The sequence below is a fragment of the Scyliorhinus torazame genome, chromosome 15, assembly GCF_047496885.1.
Source record: "Scyliorhinus torazame isolate Kashiwa2021f chromosome 15, sScyTor2.1, whole genome shotgun sequence".
Classification (NCBI taxonomy): Eukaryota; Metazoa; Chordata; class Chondrichthyes; order Carcharhiniformes; family Scyliorhinidae; genus Scyliorhinus; species Scyliorhinus torazame.
This window is the reverse complement of record NC_092721.1, coordinates 157,417,461-157,444,848: the sequence shown is the minus strand read 5'-3', so window position 1 is coordinate 157,444,848 and position 27,388 is coordinate 157,417,461. Positions and strand designations below refer to the sequence as shown.

General features: G+C 46.7%; 1 protein-coding gene across 6 annotated transcripts in view; it reads right to left on the bottom strand.

Annotated features, from left to right (window-relative positions):
• Positions 1 to 27,388, bottom strand: part of LOC140391931 (protein furry homolog) — a 790,380-nt gene that overhangs the window by 124,158 nt on the left and 638,834 nt on the right. For all 6 annotated transcript variants that reach the window (XM_072476991.1, XM_072476992.1, XM_072476988.1 and 3 more), the window contains 5 exons: positions 20,021 to 20,208; positions 18,231 to 18,325; positions 11,916 to 12,523; positions 9,650 to 9,747; positions 9,382 to 9,552 (listed from right to left, as the gene is read on the bottom strand). In XM_072476991.1, coding sequence (XP_072333092.1) covers positions 9,382 to 9,552; positions 9,650 to 9,747; positions 11,916 to 12,523; positions 18,231 to 18,325; positions 20,021 to 20,208 — 1,160 coding nt within the window. The remainder of the gene's footprint in view (positions 1 to 9,381; positions 9,553 to 9,649; positions 9,748 to 11,915; positions 12,524 to 18,230; positions 18,326 to 20,020; positions 20,209 to 27,388) is intronic.

Here is a 27,388-nt window from a genome sequence, read left to right as displayed (position 1 = left end):
TCCACTTTCGGGATCAATGCCCTGCCCAGAACAAAAAAAATCTATCCGGGAGTAGGCCTTATGAACGTGGGAGAAAAAAGAAAATTCTCTGGCCAAAGGCCTGGCAAATCTCCACGGATCTACACCCCCATCTGATCCATAAACCCCCTAAGCACCTTGGCTGCAGCCGGCCTCTTCCCCGTCCTAGATCTGGAACGATCCAATGCTGGGTCCAGCACAGTGTTAAAATCCCCACCCATTATCAAACTCCCTACCTCCAGGTCCGGAATACGCCCCAACATCCGTTGTCCCAGCATTGTCCCAGTTTGGGGCATATACATTCACCAGTACCACCTCCGTCCCCTGCAACCTACCACTCACCATCACGTATCGACCTCCCTTGTCCGCTACTATGTGCTTGGCCACAAACAACACCCCTTTCCCACCAGTATTGCCACCCCTCTATTCTTTGCATCCAGTCCCGAGTGGAACACCTGTCCCACCCATCCCTTCCTTAACCTGACCTGATCTGCCACCTTCAGATGTGTCTCCAGAAGCATGACCACGTCTGCCTTCAGTCCCTTTAGGTGCGCGAACACTCGGGCCCTCTTAACCGGCCCGTTCAGGCCTCTCACATTCCACGTGATCAGCCGGATTGCCCCCCCCCCCCCCCCCCCCCCGACTAGCCAAATCTTCTGCACTTCCGGGGTCTGTATCCCTCTATTGCCATCCTATTCATGTATTTGTCAAGATGCCCCTTAAACGTCACTATCGTGCCTGCTTCCACCATCTCCTCCGGCAGCGCGTTCCAGGCACCCACTACCCTCTGTGTAAAAAAACTTGCCTCGTACATCTCCTCTATATCTTGCCCCTCACACCTTAAACCTAAGCTCCCTAGTAATTGACCCCTCTACCCTGGGGAAAAGCCTCTGACCATCCACTCTGTCTATGCCCCTTGTTGGAGGGCATTTTCTGATACTGGACTATGATATAAATTATAGATGGCTCTGTAACTACATTGGTGCTCCCATATTACTTTTGAATAGTTCTGATGAGACAAAAGGTACTCATTGGCTTAGATGCCTGTTTAGAAGAGGCAATTTGTAGTGATAGATAGTGTATACACAATGCTTGTGAATATCAGAAAGGGCAGCACGGTAGCATTGTGGTTAGCACAATTGCTTCACAGCTCCAAGGTCCCAGGTCCAATTACGGCTTGGGTCACTGTCTGTGCGGAGTCTGCACATCCTCCCCGTGTGTGTGTGGGTTTCCTCCAGGTGCTCCGGTTTCCTCCCACAGTCCAATGATGTGCAGGTTAGGTGGATTGGCCATGCTAAATTGCCCTTAGTGTCCAAAATTGCCCTTAGTGTTGGGTGGGGTTACTGGGTTATGGGGATGGGGTGGAGATGTTGACCTTTGGTAAGGTGCTCTTTCCAAGAGCCGGTGCAGACTCGATGGGCCGAATGGCCTCCTTCTGCACTGTAAATTTTATGATAATCTATGACACAAAATGGCTGTTAGTTATTCAAGCAATACTAAAGACACAAAATGGCTGAACTTAAGCTGCCTCATGAGAACCAGGCGTGGGTATGTACAGGGTGTATTTTAACAGCCACTGATAACAGCTTCACAGAACAAGGAGTGCAATGTATCCCTGATAAAACTCAAGGTCCACAGCTGCAGACAGGACATATCCTTTGTTAGTTTTGAATGACTTCTGTATGAAGTTAGGGGCGGGTAGGACAGCACCCACTTTAACCATATATGTGATAACTGGGATGCTAAGAAAATTGATTGACTGAATGTAATGAATTGTAAAACGAATGTGGTTGATTGATTGTATGTAAATGAGAATACAACTAATTCCGCCCCTTGAATCTGTATATTAACCCAATGCGAACCTTAGCTCAAGTGAGAAAGACTGCGTAGTCTCCAAATCTTTCTCCCAGATCTGAAATAATAAACTGCCTCTTTATACTCATCCTCAGGCCTTCGTGTGAATATTTTCACCTCTAACACCCCTCATAATTTTGTAGACCTCTATCAGGTCGCCCCTCAACCTCCGTCGTTCCAGTGAGAACAAACCAAGTTTATTCAACCTCTCCTCATAGCTAATGCGAATTCCTGGGGTTTCTGATTTTCAGGAGTGCGTTTTAAGGGTGTGGGCGGCTTTGGGTCGTGGGTCCACACCAGCATTCCCAACCTGGCAGACTACATTGCACTGATAAGACATATTTTGGTCCTCTGCAATTTCCATGGAGTTGGGTCAGCTTTTCAAATTCGTGGTTCTGACATCTCAGAGGTGTTGTGAACCTAGTCTGCATGAGGGAACATTTTGAAAGGTAAGTTTAAAAGGCTCTCCTATGCCCCCATGTCACACCTACCCCTTACTGTCCCTCATTCACCCACCCCCTATGACCCCTATACAAAGGTTTCCCCCCAAACAACCCCTTTGGCCTATTATGCCCCCTCTTAATCTTGTATAAATAAAGTAAATTTGGCATCGATCAGAGAGGGGGTGAGATGTCAATCAAGCAATATTTTTCCTGGGACTCGGGCTCTCCAACAAGCTAATAATAATAAATAATAATCTTTATTGTCGCAAGTAACACTGCAATGAAGTTACTGTGAAAAGCCCCTATTCGCCATATTCCGGCGCCTGTTTGGGTACACAGAGGGAGAATTCAGAATGTCCAATTCACCTCACAGCATGTCTTTCGGGACTTGCGGGAGGAAACCGGAGCACCAGGAGGAAACCCACACGGACATAGGGAGAATGTGCAGACTCCACACACACAGTGATCCAAGCTGGAAATTAAACCTGGGACCCTGGAGCTGTGAAGCAACAGTGCTAACCACTGTGGTACCGTGCCACCCCTAATGGAGCTCTGGGCTCTCAGCCAAGCCTCTTGATCAAGAGTCACAACATCCATTCAAGTATTAAAACACCTGAGCCCCAGGGAAAACTTGATTGACAGTTCTGGCTCTCTGATTTAAGCTGTAAAGCTTCAAGTACTTGCAGTTTTTAAATTCTTTCACGTGATCCCATCATCACCCTTGAACAGAGTGGCTTGCTAGGCCATTTTAGACGGCAGCTGTGGGTGTCACATGTAGGCCAGACCAAATAAGAATGGCAGATTTTCTTCCCTTGGAATGCCAGTCAGGCATTTGGGGCAATAGGGGATGGCTGGGTGCATACTTTTGCATGGGGAGCATGAAAAGCCATAAGGGTAAGAGCTGGGGGCATGCCTTGGCCGGGGGAGGGGGGGGGGGTGGGATTGAGGATACATAGGGGTTGTTTTGGGGGTACAGCTTGTCATGGGGGGGGGGGGGTAAAGAAGCGGCATAGTTGGGTGGGGTGTGAGGGATGGGGTTTGGAGCGTTTTTCTGTTAATATAATTGGGATGATGTCCCACAACACCGAGGTCGGCCTTTTAATCTGCCTCTCTCCGCAACTTGTACCTTGGCTGTATCCAAACTTTTCCCGGTTGACTGCTCCGACTGCAGCCGCACCCACTGTGCCCCCAATTAAAATCCCATCCTTGCCGGCACAGTCTCTGGAGGAAGGCGGGCTGAGCCAGGCATTTTCCTGACTCCCGCTCTGCATCTTGAGGATGAAACTCCAGCATCCTACTACTGCGAAAAGTCAAAAGAATGGAAGTTCCTTTTCATGCTTTTGGGCATAGGGATATTGTTCTATGATGACAGCAACATTTTCTTTCTGCTAAAGAGAATGACTAAGATCTGCTACCATTCCATATGCGGTTTGATGTGGATGAAACCAATATTAAAGGCCTGGATTTTCGCAACGTCGGAGAGCCCATCTATTGTTTTTTTTCAAAAATACGATTATTGATCGTGAAAAATTATCAACAAAATAACAATTCATTCAAGTTACAATAACAAAGAACATGACAAACAATCAAAAGAACATATTATATTAACCCTCCACCTCAACATTAAACCAAACCCCTTAACAACAGGCTTTATAAAAAAGGAAATGAATAGCTGCCATCTTCGGTAGAATCCTTCTACCACCTCCCAAAGGTGTACTTGACCTTCTCCAAATGTAAGAATGACACAAGGTCACCTAACCAAGCCAAGGTACTGGGCAGAGCAGAAGATTTCCACCCAAGCAGAACTCGTCTCCGGGCTATTAACGAGGCAAAGGCGAGGACAGCCGCCTTCTCCCCAGTCTGCAGATACCCTGAAAATGGCCACCAGTGGACATGGTTCCAGATGGACATTAAATATCTCTGACATGGTGTTGAAGAAAGAGGCCCAAAAGCTGACTAACTTGGGACAAGACCAGAACATATGAGTGTGGTCAGCCAACTCACAAGAACAACGCTCACAACTGTCCTCCACCTCAAAAAAAACCCCCGCTCATCCTCGCTTTGGTCAGGTGAACCCTGCCCACCGCCTTGAATTGGATTAGACCAAGCCGAGCACATGAGGACATGGAGTTGACCCGGCGAAGAGCCTCGCCCCATACCCCATCATCAGGAATAGGATCTAATTCATCCTTCCATTTCATTTTTACCTCATTCAATGGATTTGGCCATATATGTGTGAAATAATTCCCCCACCAGACCCAGCCAAAGACAAAATCCTCCTCAACAGGGAGGGTGGTGGTGCCAAGGGGAAAGAGGGGCTAGCCTTCTGTGAAAAATCGGGAATCTGAAAGTATCTAAACAGCTTGGAACCAGGGAGTTGAAATTTCTCTGACAGCTCCTTAAAGCTGGCAAATCTTCCCTCCATGAACAAGTCCTCATACCTCTCCAAACCCTTCCCCTCCCATGACCTAAATGTCGAGTCTAACCCCGCTGACAAAAAAAGGTGATTATTGTAGATAGGGGCCAGCAAAGACATGGAAATAAGTTTAAAATGCTGTCTGGATTGCTTCTAAATTCTCAGGGTGGGCACCACTACCGGATTCAAGGAAAATCTTTCCGGAGGGAATGGCAGCGATGTAGTTACTAATGCACCAAGGCTCGACCTTTACGGGAACTCGCCTCCATTTGCCCCCATATGGAACCTCAATCACTAAACCATCCCAGTATCGTCTCAATATTGGCTGCCTAATAGCAAAATAATTGGGTAAAGCCAAACCTCCTAATTGCCTATCTCTCTGGAGGAACGCCTACGGATCCTTGGGGTCTTACCTGCCTAAATAAATGGGGATGCTAACTTATTAATTTTGACAAAGAAGGACTTGGAAAGAAAAGTGGGGAGACATTGAAAAATAAATAGAAACCTCAGCAACACATTAATTTTAATAGTCTGAACCCTGCCCGCCAAGGACAGGGGAGGTTATCCCACTTCTGTAAGTCAGATTTGACCCCATTAACCAGGGTAGTATAATTTAATTTATGAAGGGAGGCCCAATTGTGGACCAACCGGATTCAGAGATAACAAAAGCTAGATCTGGTAAGGCGAAAAGGTAACATCCCTAGATGGACTCCCATCCTGGTGGGTTAACCGGGAAGTATTCGCTCTTATCCAGATTCAACTTATATCCAGAGAAGGAGCCAAAGCTCCCAAGCAGCTTCATTATCTCATCCATAGTGAAGACTGGGTGCGTAATATAAAGAAGCAGGTGATCCACGTATAAGGGCACCCTATGCTCCACCCCTCCCCAATTTATCAACATGCCCATCCCCAATATCCAAAAACCTCAATCATTCTGCCAGCCCATGTTTCTTTACAAAGGAAAAAAATAGTCGTTTCCCTTAAAAGTCACTCTTAGCCGTGCTGGGTGCACCACCCAAAACGGCTTTTATACAGGGCAGCTTTAGCCTTGTTGAATGTTGTCTGCTTCTTTGCCAGCTCTGCTCCCACATCCTGATAAAACCTGAAAGTGTGGCTTTACCATTTGTAGTTGCAATGCTCCTTTGCCCATCTCAGGACATACTCTTTTTCTTGGAAGCTGTGAAACTTCACAATTACTGTGGTTCATTGGAATGGGGCTTCTGTTGGAGTGTCTAGTGGGACTGGTCTTGCTCAGGAGGGGATGCGAGTCTATCCTCCCTCACTATCGTCCCAGACATCTTCGCAAAATACTCTATGGGAGTTGGGCCTTCCATCCCCTCACAATCCCACGATTTGGATATTTTGCCTTTTGGAATGAATCTTCAAATTATTCACTTTGGTCCAGCGCTTTCGCATTGGCCACCAGAGATATCTCTGCTTCCAGAGAGGCATTCTGGTTCCTATGCTTCAAAAGGGCCACCTTCATGCCTTGTATCGTGTCACCGTGCAGTTTTACTATTTCATTGGGTCTCTCCAACACCAAACGAATGGGAGCCAAGGCCTCTTCCCATTGATTTGTGGAGGTCTCCCGACACAACCCAGTATCTCGGCCGTTAGTGGAGTGGCCAGAAGGTGCCTCTGCCATTTCCTACACCGTCGAGCCCTGAGAAGCCTCTGATTCAGTCGTCAAGCTTCAACTTTCAGGCTTTTCCCACTGGGTTTTCTAGGCATTTCACCTAGGTAGGCACCTTATTCCATTAAACAAGTGGGGTTTTAAATGAAAAAAACCTCCTGAAACTAAGAGAAAAGGACTAAATGGTCAGTGCCCAAGCGGGAGCCATCTCGTGCATGACTTCCACCTACATAATGCCACTGGAAGTCTGAGCCCATCAGTTGTTGCGAAAATGGCAGAAGTGGCCCAAATCAGGTAGCCCCATACCTGAATCGTGGGTTTGGGAATGAGCCCAGGTCGGGATCTGCAACTGCCCATGGATTGGTGTGAGAGATGTTGAAACCTGACATGCAAGGATTGGAACTGGTAGGAGTAGGTTTGAATTACCTGGATTTGTTTTGATAGCTAACGTACCCTTTTGGGAGGTATCTTTGGATATGGTCCCAGGGCACTTTTGGGAGAGGTCAGGTGCCCTTTGGGATTTCTCTAGTGGGCACGAAAATGTGTAAAACGTACACCAATTCATTGGAAATGTGAATCCCATGGAACTGTCAAGATCAACTGTCAAAAGTGTCAGGATGAACTGTCAAGGGAAGATGTCAGGCTGTGAAGGCATTTAAAACTCTCGTTTTCTAACTCTGAAAGAGACTGTCTGGAGCTTTTTTAAAAAATGGCTAGCTATTTCCCTCTGTCTGCAAACATAAACCTTAAGACTACTAGTACTAGATTAGTGCTGCATGTCAGATTTCACAACTGTTCATTTTCACAGTAGAGTGCCTGCCATTTCAGTTTGAATGATCGCTCCAAGTTGTTGGACTCTGAAGTGGGACTATGAATTTCACTACTTGATCTTATTAAGAGATTATGCAATTGTGTGAAATGATTTTTGTTATAAGGGATAATACAGTTGAAGGAATGTAAATGTAATAAATGGGTTTTTATGAATGAGAATGTTTTTGATAAAAATAACATTTGCAATAGACACTTTGAACTATTTTATTTAAACTCAGCATGCGTGGATGCTGGGTGAGTTGGTGATGGGTGGGGGTCACATGTTTGCACTAAGTTGGCATAGCGGTTAGAAAGGGCGCTGGGGGTGGAGGGCATAGGTTGGCATGAGGGGCCCTGTAGGTGGGTCAGGGAATAGCTTGATATGGAGGGCACAAAGGGCCATGAGGTTGGCCAGAGGGCATAGGTTAGTATGGAGGGTGTGAAAGGCCATGGGGTTGGGAAGGGGTGCATATGTTTGTATGGAGAATATGAGGGCCATGGGTTTTTGGTGGGGGCATGAGGTAACATGGATGGAGCACAGGGAGTGGGTTGGGATCCAGGGCTATTTTATATTCTTTCTTTAAAAAAACTTTGATAGTTACCGAGCAGGCCTTTGGCCCAGCCCGTTTCTGCACCTGTCATCCTCCACACTTGTTCTAGGGTCATCCGGCCCAACTCCCAAGGAACCCTGCCACCCCGGAACAAAAATCCCACCTTTTGGGTCACTTTCTCCTAGGTCGGGTTTGGGGAGTGGGGAATCTGTTCCAAATGCACTCTTGAACCAGAAGCTAAAATCCAGGCCAAAGAATTTGTTTAGGTAACTAGGCAGAGGCTGCATACTTCCCTCCCTATTTTGAATAATTGGATGTGTATTACCACAAGGCTTCACTTCATGAGACGTGTCACATGTCAGATATATGCATCAATTCCTTATGTTCAGGATACCAACTACCCATTAAACCAACAATTAAAAATTAGGAAGAGCGTAAACTTACCCTGCCATTATGGGTAGAATTCTCCCATCTGTGACTAAGTCCTGTGGTGGGGGTGGGAACTGGGAGTGTTTAACGCTGTGAAGGCCAGCGGGAAGCTATGTCATATCGACCTCATTATGTACCTGGGGTTTAGCACAGTATTATCTGGTGGGGGGTGGGGGCATGATGGCACTATATGGTATATGGGTGCTGTATTTAAAGCCGCAGCATCATTGTCCCACCCATTGAAGGAAAAAGATGGATCTCCAGGAACATTTTGAGGCTGGAAGATGGACCTCCTCGATGACACTGAACAGGGAAGATCAACCTGTCGATACTCCCTCCACCCACTGCTGTGGTGTTCGGGGGTCCAGGGTTGCTGGCGGCTTCCATCTGAATTCTGAGGCAGCCCCAGGCATTGTTGAAGTAAGCCTGACTTCTGCAAGCCATGTTGTTCCAGACATGTTCTGGATCGGCGTGTTTTTCTATTGGCATTGTGGAGAATTGGGTGTGGGTCGGTGATTCTGGTCGAGCCTTCATTAGCATCTCGTTAGCAGGATGCAAATCAGTTTCACGCTGGCCTCCAGCAGGTTTCCCGATCCACCATGCAGCAGGAAATTTTGAGGGCATAGGAGAATTTCACTCGAAGTCTTAAGGGTTGGTTGTAACTCTACATTAAAATCTATCAGAACAGGATTTTAGCTAGAACTTAACTGATGAATTGTACAGATTTTATTTCTCAGTGTAAGGTGAACAGTATTTCTCTTTAAAGAGGAATGGGGGTGGGGCAGGACATGAGATGGCATGGAAGAGGCATGGGTGGTGTGTGGGGATAAGGGGATGTGAGGGGTGTTTTATGTTTGTTAAAACTTTGATACATTGAACTCAAACTACCAAACCGGACTAAATTTGGGCATTCAAAACCTGCCAAATTGTGATCAATTAGGGTTTGGAACAACACTGCATTACTACTTGTTATTTATAAAAACAAAATTCTGCAAATCTGATACAACAATAGAAAGTACCGGAAACACAGTAGGTCAATCAATGTTTTTGTGGAGAGACAAATATAGTTGTCTTCAGAACAATTTTAAAGAAGAAAAATTTTACTGTCTATTTTGCTATATCTTTATAGCTTTTTCAGTTTTAGTTCCATGTGAAACAAATTCAGATTACAATGTACAATTAAAGAAACCAAAATACTATCAGCAAAAATATATATATTACACACACCTCTGCCAGATACGTAACAAGGTTCAAAGTAATTTCAGCGAAGGACTCGTGAAGGTAACGGCAAACAACATTAACCCATGTAGCACAATCTCGTGTATAGCTGTGGGTCTTATACAAGGTCATTACATGTGCTAAGTTGGAAAGCTTGGGGTTTTTTTCTTCCAAACAGACCTAGCAGGGAAGTACACAAAAACATTACACGTTTAACTTTTAAAACATGTTTGTTATAATAAATTTGCTTGCCAAATGTACTGTCAAAAGCACAAACCTGGGCAATGCGATCGGCAGAATCCTTGCAGAACTGGGTAGGGTTATCAAAGTGCTGAATCAAATGTGGAAGGAGGCAGAGAACATTCAAGGGGAATCCTGAAATAGCCAAATAACGCAAAGGTAACTGAACTACTACTGCATTATGATCAATTGCTGAAGCTAGTTTCTTGAACTCTTTCTATTAAATCCCTTTAATTTTTTTTGTACTGCCACACATATGCACTGTTTCTCTGAACATAGCCTGTGAGGTACTGTGCGGGAACATTGTTCACCAGATCTTTATCATTTCTTGTTTTTGTATTTTATGCTCCATAATTGTTAATCAGAGACAGAGAGCAGATAATTTGTGTAAACGTCACATGACAAAATCGTGGTCTTGCGGCATCACAAATTAAATTGATGGCATCTTGAAATCATATTATGGCGTCTCAGCAGGGACAGTTAGTTTCACACAAAGATCCACTGCTTTCAAGATTCAATTTAAAAACATAAAATGGGGATAAAATAAGAGAAATGCTGATATGTGCAAAAAGATTGCATTTGTAAAACCCTAGCAAAAGAGGCTGACTTATATTGTATGATAAGCCAAACTTCATTTTCAATATATAAACGTAATACTTCACATTCTGTGGTGGATTCTTTGCTGTATTCTATATTTTCTCTTTGGGCTGTCATTTCCTTGGCCTTGACATGTATTATTTAACATTTATTCAAGTGTCAATTATATATGCAAATCAAATGAGAATAAGATCCACTTCATCAATACAATTAGCTATCTCAGAAAATTTACATCAGAAGAGGTAATCGGTTGCAAAACCAAAGTTCCAGGAACCCTTGTCACTGAGAAAATTAGAACAGTCTATTGTTTTTTTACACTCTTTTAACCAATTTACAATTCCTGCTTGAATTTGTGAAATCATTTAATGATTTTTGGGAAATGTTAGTGGTCTTTTTGAAGAAGTATTTTCATAACAATATTACAGCAATGTAATAAATCAAAATCTAAATAAATTAAAATCTAAGTAAAACAAAATCTAATACATTCCTAGGATACAGCTGGGGTTACCAATCTTTCTGAAAGAAATCCAGGAGAAGAATGATAGGGGCCTTATATATAATTCAATTCTTCTTGAACATTTTCATTTATAACTTAAAAAAATATAGGCCGAGATCCTCCGGCTGTTCACGGCAGTGGGATCTTCCGGTCTCACCGATGGTGCATCCCCGCTGTGGGTTTCCCGGTGACATAGGGCGGATTCAATCGGGAATCCCATTGACTACGGCAAGACCAGAAGATCTCGCTGCCGGCCAACCGCCATTGAGAAACATGCCGCAGGGTGGCCAGAGAATCTCGCCGATAGTTTATGGGGGGGGGGGGTGAGGGGAAATTAAAGATTGTTTGAATCGGAGGCAGTAAACAGAAGGTCATGTGATAAAACCCCAAGAGTATGTTCAACCAGAATTGGTAACTCTCTTTATACCCATCCAATTTTCTTTTCCATCTCCTCTTCGTGGGAACAAAAGATGGTGTGTATAATAGATGGGTGATCCATTACTGCAGTATTTGTGCCCCTGGTCCTTTTGAAAGTGCTTTCCTGAAGAGCCTGAAGTTTGATATGCCTGTTAGGCAGTTTTAATGGTACTTCTAAACCCCATGATACTCACAGATATCAAATTAGTGTTCTGCTTGTAGATCCAATTATTTGTAAAATGCACTGTGGATACAATTAATTGGATCTATTCTTACTCAGTTAACAGTGGTCTTATTCAGTATACAACTGTCAGAAATTGGAACCAGCATCTCTATTGCCTACAAAAACAGAAAATACTGGACAATCTCAGCAGGTCTGCCAACATCTGTGGAGAGAGAAGGAAGCTAACGTTTGAGTCTGGATGACAAAGATTCATCCAGACTCGAAACGTTTGCTTAATTCTCTCTCCAGATGCTGTCAGTCCTGCTGAAATTATCCAGTATTTTCTGTTTTTGTTTCAGATTCCAGCATCTGCAGTAATTTGCTTTTATCTCTATTGCCTGACTGAGATGTTAAACTCAATATTGCATTTGTCAGAAAAATCACCAACAGATGAAAAATTACCCACTGCGACCAAACCTTACTTAAACATGACCTAGAGCTTTCCTTAAGCATCAGTAAAAATTAAAAACACTCAATAAATAAATATGTCACTTAGATATCAAAGGCCAAACCCAGTTTCAAGTAGTTCTATGGTATTATTTGGTGATTGTAACTATTCCATACATTTACCTATTGCTTGAGTTAAATCTATCACAGGTATTCGAGAAACAGGAGTCAGTTGACTAAAGAGTTGTAGAGTTAGGTCTGTGGTGGATAGGGAAGTAAATCCTTTTAGCAATAGCTGCTGTAACCCTGAGAAGTTTGTCCATTTCAGCTGTGCTTGTAGTTTTTCAAGTTTTTCCCTAGTTTCAGTCTTATCCAAAGGAAGATGTATAAGAAGTTTAATTAACAATCGTTGTGCCATTTGGTATTCAAACTCAAAATCTGACTCCATCAGTGCTACAGCAGACCAGAAAATAGTGGCCAAAAGATTCATGGGATTATTAATATTGGTTGGGTCAATTATGCTGTCTTTAAGAGAGGATGAGCTCCGGGTTTTCGACACAATAACTTGTTGTCCATTTGCCTGGATTCTGTCCAATGTAGCACTACGTGGTGGATCAGAGGATCTGTCTGCAACACCAAACTTCTTTGGCACGGAAAAGCTTCTCTGATGTCTACTGCGCTCAGCAGTAATACCACCACTGTTCAATATGCCTGATGTTAGGTTTAGCTGCCCAGTGCTCTTCCGACTTGATGCCAGTTTGGTACTCATCATAAAATCGGGAGAGGAAGACCTGATAAAAGCAAAATAAAAAATTAATATTGCATAATTTCTCCAAATTACTTCTAGATGCATTAAGAAATTTTGATCGCATGAAACATTCCTCATTTATATTTCCATTATTTTGTTGGTTGTAAATAAATCTGTTGCATACTTTAACTTAGCAAACATTGAAAGAGTGAATTGTATCATCAGGGTCCCTTTTAAAATATTATGGTTAAATGTGCCATTTTTCCTTCACTTCTCTTAATTTTGTGTTTCACTACAGAAGTTAATCTAGCCCACTCATACTATTTTGCTCTTCAGCTCCTCCAAGTCATTTCCCTGATTATACAATCAGTATTCATTATTTAAATAACACTATGCTTCGAAATTATGAGAGTTTAAAAAGTTAGTATTAATTACATTTGTTCAAAATTTAATTTTTAAAAAAGAGTGCTGATGGGGAAACTTACTTCTTAACATTCAATTCTATAAGAAATTGTATCCAATTTTGGGTGCCTTAGTAGAGGAAGGATATAAAGGCCATGGAAAAGAAATTCACTAAAATGATTCCAGGGCTAAAAGACTTTTAATCATGAAGATGGCAGAGAAACTGAAGCACTTTGCATAAGAAAAAAGGAGGCTAAGAGTGACCTAATGGAGGTACTTAAAATTATCTAAGAGTTTGTTGAATTAAACTGGGAAATTGTTAAGAGATCATTGAAAATAGCAGTAGAAACATGGTCCATTTTAGCTTTCATAGAATAGTTAGAGCACGGAAGGAGTCCATGATGTTTGGAAAAGTGAATACATAATAGCAAAATTAAATTTTAGAGAGAATGGGGAAGATTGGGAATGGACGAAGTGGGTGGATAACTATTTCAAAACGTTGGCACAGGTTCAATAAGCTTATTTGATTCCATCTGTTCCGTAAAATCCCATATATTGTGTAATATATGTGTATCTGAGTCTTTAACCTAAAATGTTGACAACAAGGGATGTTACTGTTAAATGTGCTCCTGGGAATGATGAAGCAAACTTTGTATGAGATCCACAGTTAAGAATAGCCTGCAATATTATTATTTTGTTAATTATATTTTAATTCTATTAATTTATATTTTATTTTATGCAATATATGCAATATTATTATTTTTCTTCATTGATAATTTGTTCATGTTTTCTGGGGTATAGTTCCACAAACCCTGCATGCAGTGTCTTGCCCGAGTGGTCATCATCCATGTATGAGCCTGCTCACAGTGTCCATCTGTCACTGCTGCCTAGCAATGAAGAATGTGGCTGTCACCACTCTCCCATCTGTGGTTAAATGCTAATATTTCTAGGCCACTTCAAATGGGTGGAATTGTAAAAGTACTGCAAGATAAGTGCAATTGGGCTCATTTTTGGATTCAAAACCCAACCATATCCTGATTTGGCCCCGATGTGGGGGACTGGAGGGTGCGGGAGGCGCGGGCACGGGACTGGCCTAAGATAGGAGATGGCTAGTCGGCAGGGTGGGGGGGGGGGGGGGGGGGTAGCCCCCCAATCCGGCTGATCATGTGGAATGTGAGAGGCCTAAACGGGCCGGTTAAGAGGGCCCGAGTCAATTACTAGGGAGCTTAGGTTTAAGGTGTGAGGGGCAAGATATAGAGGAGATGTACGAGGCAAGTTTTTTTACACAGAGGGTAGTGGGTGCCTGGAACGCGCTGCCGGAGGAGATGGTGGAAGCAGGCACGATAGTGACGTTTAAGGGGCATCTTGACAAATACATGAATAGGATGGCAATAGAGGGATACAGACCCCGGAAGTGCAGAAGATTTGGCTAGTCGGGGGGGGGGGGGGCAATCCGGCTGATCACGTGGAATGTGAGAGGCCTGAACGGGCCGGTTAAGAGGGCCCGAGTGTTCGCGCACCTAAAGGGACTGAAGGCAGATGTGGTCATGCTTCAGGAGACACATCTGAAGGTGGCAGATCAGGTCAGGTTAAGGAAGGGATGGGTAGGACAGGTGTTCCATTCGGGGCTGGATGCGAAGAATAGAGGGGTGGCAATACTGGTGGGGAAGCGGGTGTCGTTTGAGGCCAAGAACATAGTAGCGGACAATGGAGGCCGATACGTGATGATGAGCGGTAGGTTGCGGAGGTGGTATTGGTAAATGTATACGCCCCGAACTGGGACGATGCTCTATTCATGAAACGGATGTTGGGGCGTATTCCAGACTTGGAGGTAGGGAGCTTGATAATGGGTGGGGATTTCAACACGGTGTTGGACCCAGCATTAGATTGTTCCAGATCTAGGACGGGGACGAGGCCGGCGGCGGCCAAGGTGCTCAGGGGGTTTATGGATCAGATGGGGGGAGTAGATCCATGGAGATTTGCCAGGCCTTTGGCCAGAGAATTTTCTTTTTTCTCCCATATACATAAGGCCTACTCCCGGATAGATTTTTTTGTTTTTGGCAGGGCACTGATCCTGAAAGTGGAGGGAACGGAGTATTCGGCCATAGCCATTTCAGACCACGCCCCGCATTGGGTGGAGCTAGAGCTGGGGGAGGAGAGGGACCAACGCCCGTTGTGGCGGTTGGATGTGGGACTGCTGGCAGACGAGGAAGTGTGTGGGAGGGTGCGGGGGTGCATCGAAAGGTACCTGGAAGCCAACGACAATGGGGAGGTGCAGGTGGGAGTAGTATGGGAGGCGCTGAAGGCAGTGGTCAGGGGAGAGTTAATCTCCATCAGGGCTCATGGGATGAAGAGAGAGGGCAGGGAAAGGGAGAGGTTAGTGGGGGAGATTTTAAGGGTGGACAGGAGATATGCAGAGGCTCCTGATGAGGGACTACTCAGGGAGAGACGAAGTTTCCAGACGGAGTTCGACCTGTTGGCCACAGGGAAGGCAGAGGCACAGTGGAGGAAGGCACAGGGGGCGATATATGAATATGGGGAGAAGGCGAGTCGGATGCTAGCACATCAGCTCCGTAAGAGGATGGCAGCGAGGGAAATAGGTGGAGTCAAGGATGGCAGGGGAACTACGGTGCGGAGTGCGGTGAAAGTGAATGAGGCATTTAAGGTCTTTTACGAGGAGCTGTATAGGTCCCAGCCCCCAGGGGGAAAAGAGGGGATGCGGCGATTCTTGGACCAACTGGGGTTCCCGAGGGTGGAGGAGCAGGAAGTGGCTGGTTTGGGGGCGCCAATTGGGGTGGAGGAGCTGGTTAAAGGACTGGGGAGCATGCAGGGGGGGAAGGCCCCAGGGCCGGATGGGTTCCCGGTGGAGTTTTACAGGAAGTATGTAGACCTGTTAGCCCCGTTGCTGGTAAGGACCTTCAATGAAGCAAGGGAGGAGGGGACCCTGCCCCCGACAATGTCGGAGGCGACGGTCTCTTTGATCTTGAAGCGGGATAAAGACCCACTGCAATGCGGGTTGTATAGACCAATCTCGCTCCTCAACGTAGATGCTAAGTTGCTGGCAAAAATGTTGGCTACGAGGATTGAGGAATGTGTCCCGGGGGTGATTCACGAGGACCAGACGGGATTCGTAAAGGGTAGGCAGCTAAATACCAATGTGCGAAGGCTCCTAAATGTGATAATGATGCTATCGGTGGAGGGAGAGGCGGAGATTGTGGCAGCCATGGACGCGGAGAAGGCCTTTGACCGAGTATAGTGGGAGTATCTCTGGGAAGTGTTGAGGAGGTTTGGGTTCGGGGGAGGGTTTATTAGTTGGGTTAAGCTCCTGTACAGAGCCCCGGTGGCGAGTGTGGTCACGAACCGGCGGAGGTCGGAGTATTTTCGGCTGTACCGAGGGACGAGGCAGGGGTGCCTTCTGTCCCCTCTGCTGTTTGCATTAGCAATTGAACCTTTGGCCATGGCGTTAAGGGAGTCGGGGAAATGGAAGGGCTGGTCCGAGGGGGAGAGGAACATCGAGTGTCGCTGTACGCAGACGACTTGTTGCTGTATGTGGCGGATCCAGTGGAGGGGATGGTTGAGGTCATGCAGATTCTAAGGGAGTTTGGAGACTTCTCGGGCTATAAGCTCAATGTGGGAAAGAGTGAGCTCTTTGTGGTGCAGCTGGGGGATCAGGGAGGAGGGATAGACGACCTACCGTTGAGGAGGGCGGAAAGGAGCTTTCGATACTTGGGGATTCAGGTAGCTAGGAGCTGGGGGGCACTGCACAAACTTAATTTGCGGCTGGTGGAACAGATGGAGGAGGACTTTAAAAGGTGGGACATGTTGTCACTCTCACTGGCAGGCAGGGTACAGTCGATTAAAATGGTGGTTCTCCCGAGGTTTCTTTTTGTATTCCAATGCCTCCCAATTGTGATTACCAAGGCCTTCTTTAAGAGGGCAAGCAGGAGCATTATGGGATTTGTGTGGGCGAGCAAGACCCCGAGGGTAAGGAGAGGGTTCCTGGAGCGTAGCAGAGATAGAGGAGGGTTGGCGTTGCCGAATCTGGGTGGGTACTACTGGGCAGCCAACGTGGCGATGATCCGTAAGTGGGTGATGGAGGGAGAGGGGGCGGCATGGAAGAGGTTGGAGATGGCGTCCTGCAAAGGAACGAGCCTGGGGGCGCTGGTGACGGCACCGCTGAAGCTCTCGCCGACAAGGTAAACCACGAGCCCGGTGGTGGCGGCAACGTTACAGATCTGGGGGCAGTGGAGACGACATAGGGGAGCGATGGGAGCCTCGGTGTGGTCCCCGATCAGGGATAATCATCGGTTTGTCCCAGGAAGGATGGACGGGGGGTTTCAGAGCTGGCATCGGGCAGGGATTAGAAGAATGGGGGACCTGTTCATCGACGGGACGTTTGCGAGCTTAGGGGTGCTGGAGGAGAAATTTGGACAACCCCCGGGAAATGCTTTCAGGTATATGCAAGTGAGGGCGTTTGTGAGGCGGCAGGTGAGGGAATTCCCGCTGCTCCCGGCACAGGGGATTCAAGACAGGGTGATTTCGGGCGTATGGGTCGGGGAGGGCAAGGTGTCGGCGATATACCAGGAGATGAAAGAAGAGGGGGAGGCTTTGGTAGAGGAGCTGAAAGGTAAATGGGAAGAGGAGCTAAGGGAGGAGATTGAGGAGGGGCTGTGGGCTGATGCCCTAAGTAGGGTTAATGCTGACTTGCCAGCTACGGAACAGAATGTGATCCCGCCCAAAGTATCAGTGATATCCCGAGAGAGGGAGAAGGAGTGAGTGCGGGAAGAGAGAGGGAGGAGGAGACGGAGGGTGGCGGGGAAAAGAGGAGGGGGAAAGAGGGGAGGAGGAGAGGGTGAGGGGAGGTGAGGGGGGGGGGGGGGATGATGGAAGTGGTAGAAGGGAGTTTCCTATTTGTTAACCGCAGTGTGAGTACCACAGCATATTTCCGGTGAGTGGCATGTCCAGTCTTACATGGGAGGATAGCCAGCTGTGGGATTTTGGGAGTAGCTATGGATCAGAGTGGAGAAAATCCTGGAAAACCTCAGCAGGTCTGCCAGCATCTGTGGAGAGAGAAACAGTCTGTATAATGTTAACTCTGTTTTTCTCTCCACAGATGCTGCCAGGCCTGCTTTTATTTCTGATTTCCAGCAGCCATAGTATTTTGCTTTAATTTTCGAGGGAAAAACACCTCTATATCTGTATATATTAAATTGTTTGATCGGAACAGAAAATAAGGTATTAAACTGGAATCTTGCTTCTTTGGCTTTGGAACAAATATATTTTCTTGAAATAACATACTGTACATTCAAGACATCACAGAACACTCTGTAAGGAGTAAAAGGTCTTACCTCGACAGAACAGCTAACAAATCACTATTCTTCAAACAATCTGCCAAATTGTCAATGCCTGCTTCCAGTGTCAGGAGTGCTTCCATTACATAACCCTAGCAAAGTCATAATGATATTTAAAATGAGAGTTTACTAAGCAGCACTTTCTTATAAGTATAAATTCATAGATTCCACTGAGCCTTTTTAAAAAAAAAAGAATAATAACACTTGTAAATCAATTGGAAAGTCTTGAGAATTATACTACAGAGAAAAGTTTGCTAAATAATTATTATACAGTAGTCATTGAGCAATAATGGGGGCGCGCTCATCCCTGCTTAGCCGACTCACCCTGCTTTACTTTTTGGGCGATAGCCCAAGATTAGTACGAGGTGGGACTTCCATCTATCTCTAGGAGGATATCCTGCCTCATAGAACTGCTGGCCACTCAGAGGTCGCCAACTCTCCACACTGGCAATGCCAAACAGGATCGGTGGCCATTGCTGGTGCTGCAGATAGATCAAAGTGTTCAGCGATGGACCCAGATGTTCAGCTAAGTCTGAGATCTTGTTCGGGCCAGGCTGATAGGCCCCAGTGAGGTTGGGGGGAGCATGCTGGACTGGGCAGGGGGAGGGAGAGTGGATGTGAGGAGGCAACACTCTGAGAGCGGTGCCTCCGATTAACACAGGGGACCTGAAAAGGAGGCACCCCACTTTCACTGACCATTAGTCCAAAGGGCTGATCCTGCCAGCTACAGGTTGGGCACAGGCCTCTCACGCCACCCATTTTATCGGAGCAGCGGTGGGATGAGGCTCTTAATTGGGCACTAATTGCACACTTGAGAGCTGTGATGGGGCAACAGTCAACCCATTGAACGTGCTGCCCTCAGCATCACTCTGTGGCAGGTAAACTGCCAATGGCTTAGCATCCGCCTGTTTTCCTGCCCGCAGATGGCCCGTAAAATTCAGCCCATGATATTTTAGCATCTACCTTAATCTCATGGTATGTCTCATTTATTTATTAGGGTTGCTCTGTAAAATTAAAAATTAAAAGTGAAGGGATTCTGTGGCTTTTATCTCCTGGTTTGGTGTTTGTGAGAATACTTCAATGTTTCTACTACTTGATGACATAACTGTTGCTGTACGTCTGGAGATCCCCTTGGTTGGCACCAGATTCAAACTGATGTCAGAAAAGGAGAAATCCACGCAATAGATATCACGAGGTCTTTCTGGACAGCTTCCTTCAAGGTCAACAGTGAAATTCAGCTGTGATAGCTTATTGTTCGTGTGACCCAAAACAACTGGCCTGGAAGAAATTCAAGCTATAGTAGTTTATTTTCGTTTTCTTAAGTTTTAAGAAAATAGTGACTCATATTTGATTAGAGTTCCAGGCCACCAGGACTTTTCCCAACAGTTCGTCCATATGGAAATCCAACCCATGTGGGCTCAGATAGTGATAGTGATGTTCAATGGCTTGTCGAGCTTGGTGCTATCAACCAAGCATGACCTAATACTTACTTCACAACCACAGAACTGTTTTTTTACCAGAAAGATTCAATGTACAGTGATCAAGAACTCTGACAAGGGCGAGCTGGGGAGATCAAAGCCAATCACTGTGCACCCTTAATTTCTTCAGCTGGGATAAACTAACTCAGCAGTGACCAGAAATCCAACTCCAAACCTTCTTGGTTTCTATAGCTAAGTCTCACACTAGACAGGCACTGTATTTAACACTAAACTAGGAGGGAAAATATTCAAAATTTAGTTTATTTTACAGAAACTTGCAGAGTGTTTAATCAGACATGTAAAGTATACCTGAACTTCATCACCATGTTCTCCTATAACTTCTACCAGTCTTGACAGTAGGTCAGATAAAGCATGTGCAGACAGAGGTTGCTTCAAAGCCCTAAAGATTTGGAATGAACGACCTGCGTAATGCCTTGATGAGCTGGAAAGTGCCGTTTGTAGAGCAACTTCACTCAATCGCTGTTCCATACAGCAACCTAGGAAAAATAGAGAGTGTTTTAATTATAAATGTTCTGTTAATAGATAAGGGGCTGGATTCTCCACACCCTGACGCCAAACTCGTGTTCGGCGACGGGGCGGAGAATCCGTTTTGGCGGCAAAATTGGGTGCGGCGCCAATTTTAAAATTCTCCCCCGCCTCCCTGAAAAGTGCCGTACTCGGGGAGTATGCCGCGCCGATTATCCACTGCCTCAGGCCATTGCCTGAGGCCCACCCTGCGATGCTCCATCCCTAACTGGCTGAACTCCCGTCGGCGTGGGACTCTCATGGTCTTTTACGCCAGTTTTCCTGGAGTAAAAGACCACCGTTTTCACACCGGCGTGGGGACTTAATCTCCAAAACGGAGAATCCAGCTCATGAACTACCAACAATATTAGCTATTATTAATTTAAATTAAGTAACGTAGAACAAAATACTAATTCCATATTGCTGAAAGTTACATTTTGATTTTAAAGCAGGGAATTGAAGCAGTCAAGGCAGATAGCAATTTGTTCGAATTTAAAAAAAAAATGTTTTTATTCTCCATTTTCACATTTTCCTTCAGAATTTACACCCCACCCACAAACAGTAAACGGTAACAAATACAAAATCAATCCCCTTAACAATACCAACAATCCCATCCTCCTACCACCCAACAACAGCCCACCTGTCAATATATGCATCCAATAAAACAAACCCTCCCACGGTGGAAACAAAAAACAAAGGAGAAAAAGAAAAAGGAGTCCGGGACCGCCCATGATCACCATTAACCTATAGAGTCCACTCCCCGCCGCCCCCCCCTACACTCAACGCCATCCAACCTCTGAAAGAGTACCGTACATGATACCCAAGAGTTGTAACCACAATTTGTTCCATAATCAGAGACCCCGGGCGAAATTCTCCCCCAACGGCGGGATGCCCGCCGACTGGCGCCAAAGCCGGCGCAAATCAGACGGGCATCGCGCCGGCAAAAAGGTGCGGAAGTCTCCGCATCTTTGGCGGCCTAGCCCCAACATTGAGGGGCTAGGCCGACGCCGGAGGGATTTCCGCCCCGCCAGCTGGCGGAAATGGCGTTTGTTGCCCCGCCAGCTGGCGCGGAAATGCGGCGCATGCGCGGGAGCGTCAGCGGCCGCTGTCTGTTTCCCAGCACATGCGCGGGAGCGTCAGCGGCTGCTGTCAGTTTCCCGCGCATGCGCAGTGGGGAGAGTCACTTCCGCCTCCGCCATGGTGGAGACCGTGGCGGAGGCGGAAGGGAAAGAGTGCCCCCACGGCACAGGCCTGCCCGCGGATCGGTGGGCCCCGATCGCGGGCCAGGCCACCGTGGGGGCACCTCCCGGGGTCAGATCGCCCCGCGCCCCCCCCTAGGACCCCGGAGCCCGCCCACGCCGCCTGGTCCCGCCGGTAAATACCAGGTTTGATTTACGCCGGCGGGACAGGCAATTCCTGGGCGGGACTTCGGCCCATCCGGGCCGGAGAATCCAGCGGGGGGTCCCGCCAACCGGCGCGGCCGGATTCCCGCCCCCACCCAATCTCCGGGAGCGGAGACTTCGGCGGGGGCGGGATTCACGGCGGCCAACGGCCATTCTCCGACCCGGCGGGGGGTCGGAGAATGACGCCCCCCCATATCAGAGGCCCCCATATCAGTCATCCCTGCTTGGAAGCTAAAGAGCAGTCCAGGCAGAAACAGTGAAAAATCACTGTTTTTTTAATTTACCAGTCGAGACACCTTCTGCCTCAGACAGAAGTGTTGAAAGCAACAGCTGTTCATTCAAAGAAAGCCAAAACATATCACAAGACTTTAAACCCTCTTGGACCCGTTGATCTGTAAGGCTTCCATTCACTTTCAAAGACAATTAGCTATTAGTAGGCTGTAATTGACAAGGTAATAGCTTCTAGACAGCCAAGTGTCTGGATTATTGTCATTTCCCTTCATGCTTGAATACATCTCAAGTACCCTGCTGTGAAGCTAACCCATAATGTTTATAAAAATCTAGAAGATAAGTGCTTCCACTTCCTCTTTTTCTGATTAGAAAGCACTTAACTGCTTTTGATGTGGTGAGGACCTGTCAATCATAGCTTGAGGTTGTTCACAACATTTTCCAAAAATAGGGGAAGGGGGATAAAAAGTCTAAAAAGAAACCGTCAGAGACATTAACCTTGCAGAGAAATATTTGGCACTTCAAAAATATATGGATTAATAAAGAAAAGCCAATGTGGATTTGAACTAAACATATCGGCCAATAACCTCTGATCCCTGGGGAATTGTACCCAGAGGTACCCCATAAAATGTGCGAGGGAACTCCCCAGAAGTCTCCATGAAAAGATTGCATGGAAATTGCCCAGGAAGTTCAAACTTCCGAGGGGCAATTACCCTATACTGGGAATTAACCGATACTGTGATTTAAATTGGAGACTTTGAATGGTTCCAACTGTCTTAGCAGAATAGTTACCAAGAAAATGTTAAAATCAAAACTACTTTTAACTCCTAGGTATCTATTGAACTGACGCACCCCCAACGAACCTCCTGACTACCCGACTGACCATTGGACCATCTAAACACCCACCCCAACACTGAACACCTTCACCCCCCCAATTCTACCCAGTTAACATTGAAACGTAGAAAATAGGAGCATGAATAGGCCATTTGTCGCTTAGAGTCTGCTCCGCCGTTCATTATGATCATGGCTGATCATCCAACTCAGTAACCTGTTCCCACATTTCCCCCATATCCTTTGGTCCCTTTAGCCCCAAAAGCTATATCCAACTCCTTATTGAAAACATACAATATTTTGTCCTCAACTGCTTTCTGTGGTTGAGAATTCAACAGACTCACCACTCTCTGCATGAAGAAATTTCTCCTAATCGCAGTCCTAAATGGTTTGCCCTGTATGCTTAGACTGTGACCTCTTCTTCTGGACTCATTATCATCAGGAATATCCCGCCTGCATCTATCCTGTCTAGCCCTAGTCCTGCTAGAACTGTATAGCTTTCAATGAGATTCCCCCCTCATTCTTTTAAACTCCAGCGAATATAGTCCTAACCGACTCAACTTCTCCTTGGATCTCAAATTGGATGGCACTTTTAAACTTACCTGCTTTATAGCAGCTAGGGCTTGAAAAAGAGGGGTTTGTCTCACTCAGTTGCCCTGGACTGAAGGCCTTGGGAATCTGCTGCAGTGTAATTTCTCACATGGCGTGAGTCAGAAGGTCAGGGGCGCGATCTAATGGAAAGGTTTCTAAGTGTGGTAGTGAGTGGAAAATGCCGGGAGCTTCCCGACAGCTGACCCGGCAAGTCCATCACCGGATTTCAATGTTAATTAGTCCACTTAATGAGGCCCCACAGGCGTCACGCCATAAATCACTGTCCCACCGGAAAATTTGCAAGAACCCCAGCGCTCGCCAGGCCCCTGTTAACAATGGCGCAGGGAGTGTGACCCAGAGGACTGCCACAAATGATGTCCACTGGGCCACACAGGTGAGTTGGCATCAGCCCCTGGCACTGGTCCCGCCTGTCACCCCCTCCCCCCGACAACTATGTGCTTGGCATCGCCCTGCCCAGCACCATGCCGCGTCCCACCTCACCCATGTCCCCCCCGCCCCCCACTCCCGGTGCATGATGTGTGCGGCTCACGATGCCTTCTCTATGTCCCTGCATAACAGAGGGTGAGGGCCCAGATGGGCAGCGGGGTGGCCGACAACAGAGTCCTCACCGTAAACGAGGAACGGGCCCTAGAGGTTTAGGGGTGGCCGGGGACAGATCGGTCACCAACGTCGAGATTGGCCTGTGTTGCGGAGGTGGGTATCGACCAGCCCCCACCCAGAGGATCGGTCACATGTGAGTTGTTCATGCCAGCATGCTGATCTTGCCCCCCACTGACTACATGTCCATTCTCCCACAGGATCTCCATCCAATGGCGCCGGCACATCCGGGGTGGTCCCCCCACCATGCTTACCAAGGGAACCATGATGTGGAGATGCCGGCGTTGGACTGGGGTGAGCACAGTAAGAAGTCTTACAACACCAGGTTAAAGTCCAACAGGTTGGTTTCGATGTCACTAGCTTTCGGAGCGCTGCTCCTTCCTCAGGTGAATGAAGAGGTATGTTCCAGAAACACATATATAGACAAATTCAGAGATGCCAAACAATGCTAGGAATGCGACCATTAGCAGGTGATTAAATCTTTACAGATCCAGAGATGGGGCGACCCCAGGTTAAAGAGGTGTGAATTGCATCAAGCCAGGACAGCTGGTAGAATTTCGCAGGCCAAATGGTGGGGGATGAATGTAATGCGACATGAATCCCAGGTCCCGGTTGAGGCCGCACTCATGTGTGCGGAACTTGGCTATAAGTTTCTGCTCGGCGATTCTGCGTTGTTGCGCGTCCTGAAGGCCGCCTTGGAGAACGCTTACCCGGAGATCAGAGGCTGAATGCCCTTGACTGCTGAAGTGTTCCCCGACTGGAAGGGAACATTCCTGCCTGGTGATTGTTGCGCGATGTCCGTTCATTCGTTGTCGCAGCGTCTGCATGGTCTCGCCAATGTACCACACTTCTGGACATCCTTTCCTGCAGCGTATGAGGTAGACAACGTTGGCCGAGTCGCACGGGTATGTACCGCGTACCTGGTGGATCCAAGGTCTTGATCAGTCTGTTAAGTTGGCGGATGTGTTCCTTGGTCGGATCTGCGGGTAACTGTCTGTAGTGTTCTTGGTTGTTCAGTTGTCGGTATACTTCTTTGCAGTAGTCCGTTCTGTTCAGTACGACAGTGGCCCCTCCTTTGTCTGCTGGTTTGATGACGATGCTGCGGTTGGTCTTGAGAGCGCGGATGGCATTGCGTTGTGCTTGGGTGACGTTCGGGGCTGTCTTGTGAACGTGACTGATGAATCTGGCATTGACGCGACTCCTGACGGCTTGAGCATACATGTCGAGTCTAAGGCAGCGGCCTTCCGGAGGGGTCCAATTCGACTCTTTCCTCTTCGGTTGCCACACCGCAGATCTCTCGGTCTGCTGTTCCGGTTCATTGGTAGTCTGCTTGGGTTCGCTGTTGGCCTCTTGGGGTCTGTGGAAGAATTCCCGGAACCTCATTCGCCTGATGAATTCCTCCGTGTCTGCCGCGAGACTGATGGGGTCCATTTTGGTGGTGGTGCAGAAATTGAGCCCTCTGCTGAGGACTTTGATTTCGTCTGGTTGAAGGGTGTAGTCTGACAAGTTGACAATAGATTTCCCTGTATTGTTTTCTACTGTGGCACCGGGGGTGGCTTGGTTGCTGCCGGTGGTGATGCCAAGTTTCTCAAGCTTTCTGTTCTTGGTGTGCATATAGGTGGCATAGTATTGTTGTCTCATCTGTTTGGCGGTGTTCCGCAGCTGGTCTGCTGCGTCCTGAGCGCAAGTTCAGAATATGGCCTCTATCTTGGTTTCCAGGTTGCGTCGTCTGCTGTAGAGCTGGCGGACGAGGTGGTTGAGGAGTGTGAGAGAGGTGCGACGGCAGAGTCTCTCAGCGTAGTCTGTGTTGTAGGTCGACTTGAGTGGGTTTGTGATCTGTAGCCCTTTCGGGATCTTGTCTGCTTTCTTGCGTCTTTGTAGAAACTTAATGTCAGTGTCTATATGCGCGATCTTCCTGGAGATCCTCTCCACTGTAAATATCTGTAATCTGTAAAGATCAATCTGTAAAGATTTAATCACCTGCTAATGGTCGCATTCCTAGCATTGTTTGGCATCTCTGAATTTGTCTATATATGTGTTTCTGGAACATACCTCTTCATTCACCTGAGGAAGGAGCAGCGCTCCGAAAGCTAGTGACATCGAAACAAACCTGTTGGACTTTAACCTGGTGTTGTAAGACTTCTTACTGTACCAAGGGAACACCAGAGGAGAGCTCTGAGGATGTTGCCATAATAGTCACGGCACAGCTATCATCCCCACCCTCTACCAGTGCAGAGACATAAACCTTGGTGGGCAAATGTAGTGCATAGGCTTCTGGGGCACATTCTTGTGAACATCACACAGTTGCTGATGCATATCAGGTGGAGGCAGGAATACCCAGGCGAGACAGCAGTCAGAGATCTACTGGATCCTAGTACACGGCTGGGACCAAGTCAGATGCTGAGCTTATGGACCAGGTTTACCCGGAGCTGATACAGTTGATAGGGTGCGGCCGAGAGATTCAGAGGGGGCTGTCAGCATCACTCTAGCAGGTCCACAGCCGATTGGAGGAATCCCGAAGGTTGAGGGTGCAGGAGATAGCGCCGGAAATGCGTGGCACCAAGGCCAACACGGCTAGGGTGGCGACCGCTCTGGAGAGCCTGTAGCACAACGCCAGCACTGAGTGGTGTTATCCAAGGCGTTGCTCAGTCAGCAATGGCCATGGCACTGCAGGGCATGTCTCAGTCTCAGGTGGTGTTATTGAAAATATGGAAAGATGTGTCATTTGAAACATGGAAGTCTGGCAAAATCTGGTCTGAGAGAAACATGAGAGAATACAGGGCAAGATCCCACAAAGGGTTAACAGCAGCTGCCAGGGAAGGATTGTAAAATGCAGATATCCTTGGTCAAACAGGCCTAGTAAACAAGACAAACAGGATTTTGAATGAAGCCAAAAACAATGGCTCACACATTCATTGATAGTAATTATCTTAGTTAGCAGCTGGAAAAGAACGGATGGGGTTCAGTTGAATTTGGTGAGAATTCTAGGTGTGAAAAGTTGCTAATACCAGGTAAATTAAAGAAAACTGGAGACTATCAGTCTACGAGAAACATAATTTCAAGCCAAAATCAAAGTCAAAATTGAGCTGAGGACACAATTGGGAAATAAAACTATAGAAATTACAGGAATTAAAATTCACACCTCTATTGAATCCAAAGCATTTTGAACACCACAAAGGAAACAATGTAATCAGATCTATGAGATGAGGTTATGCCAAAATGAATACTTAGTTGGATTAGAATATATAGATCAAAGAAACCTTTTACATCAAAGAGAATCAAGAGTTACTTTACAATAAGGTCATAAAACCTAGATAACTGAGAAATATATAAAAACCCGAAGAAAGGGGAGAGCCGGCAGAGCCATCTCTCATAGCTCGGTACATGGGAAAGATAGGACACAGCAACCAAGCTCATCAATGAATACATCTAAAGAGGACCAGACTTTAAAGAAGATTGATTGTCAAGTTGGGCCTGAAGG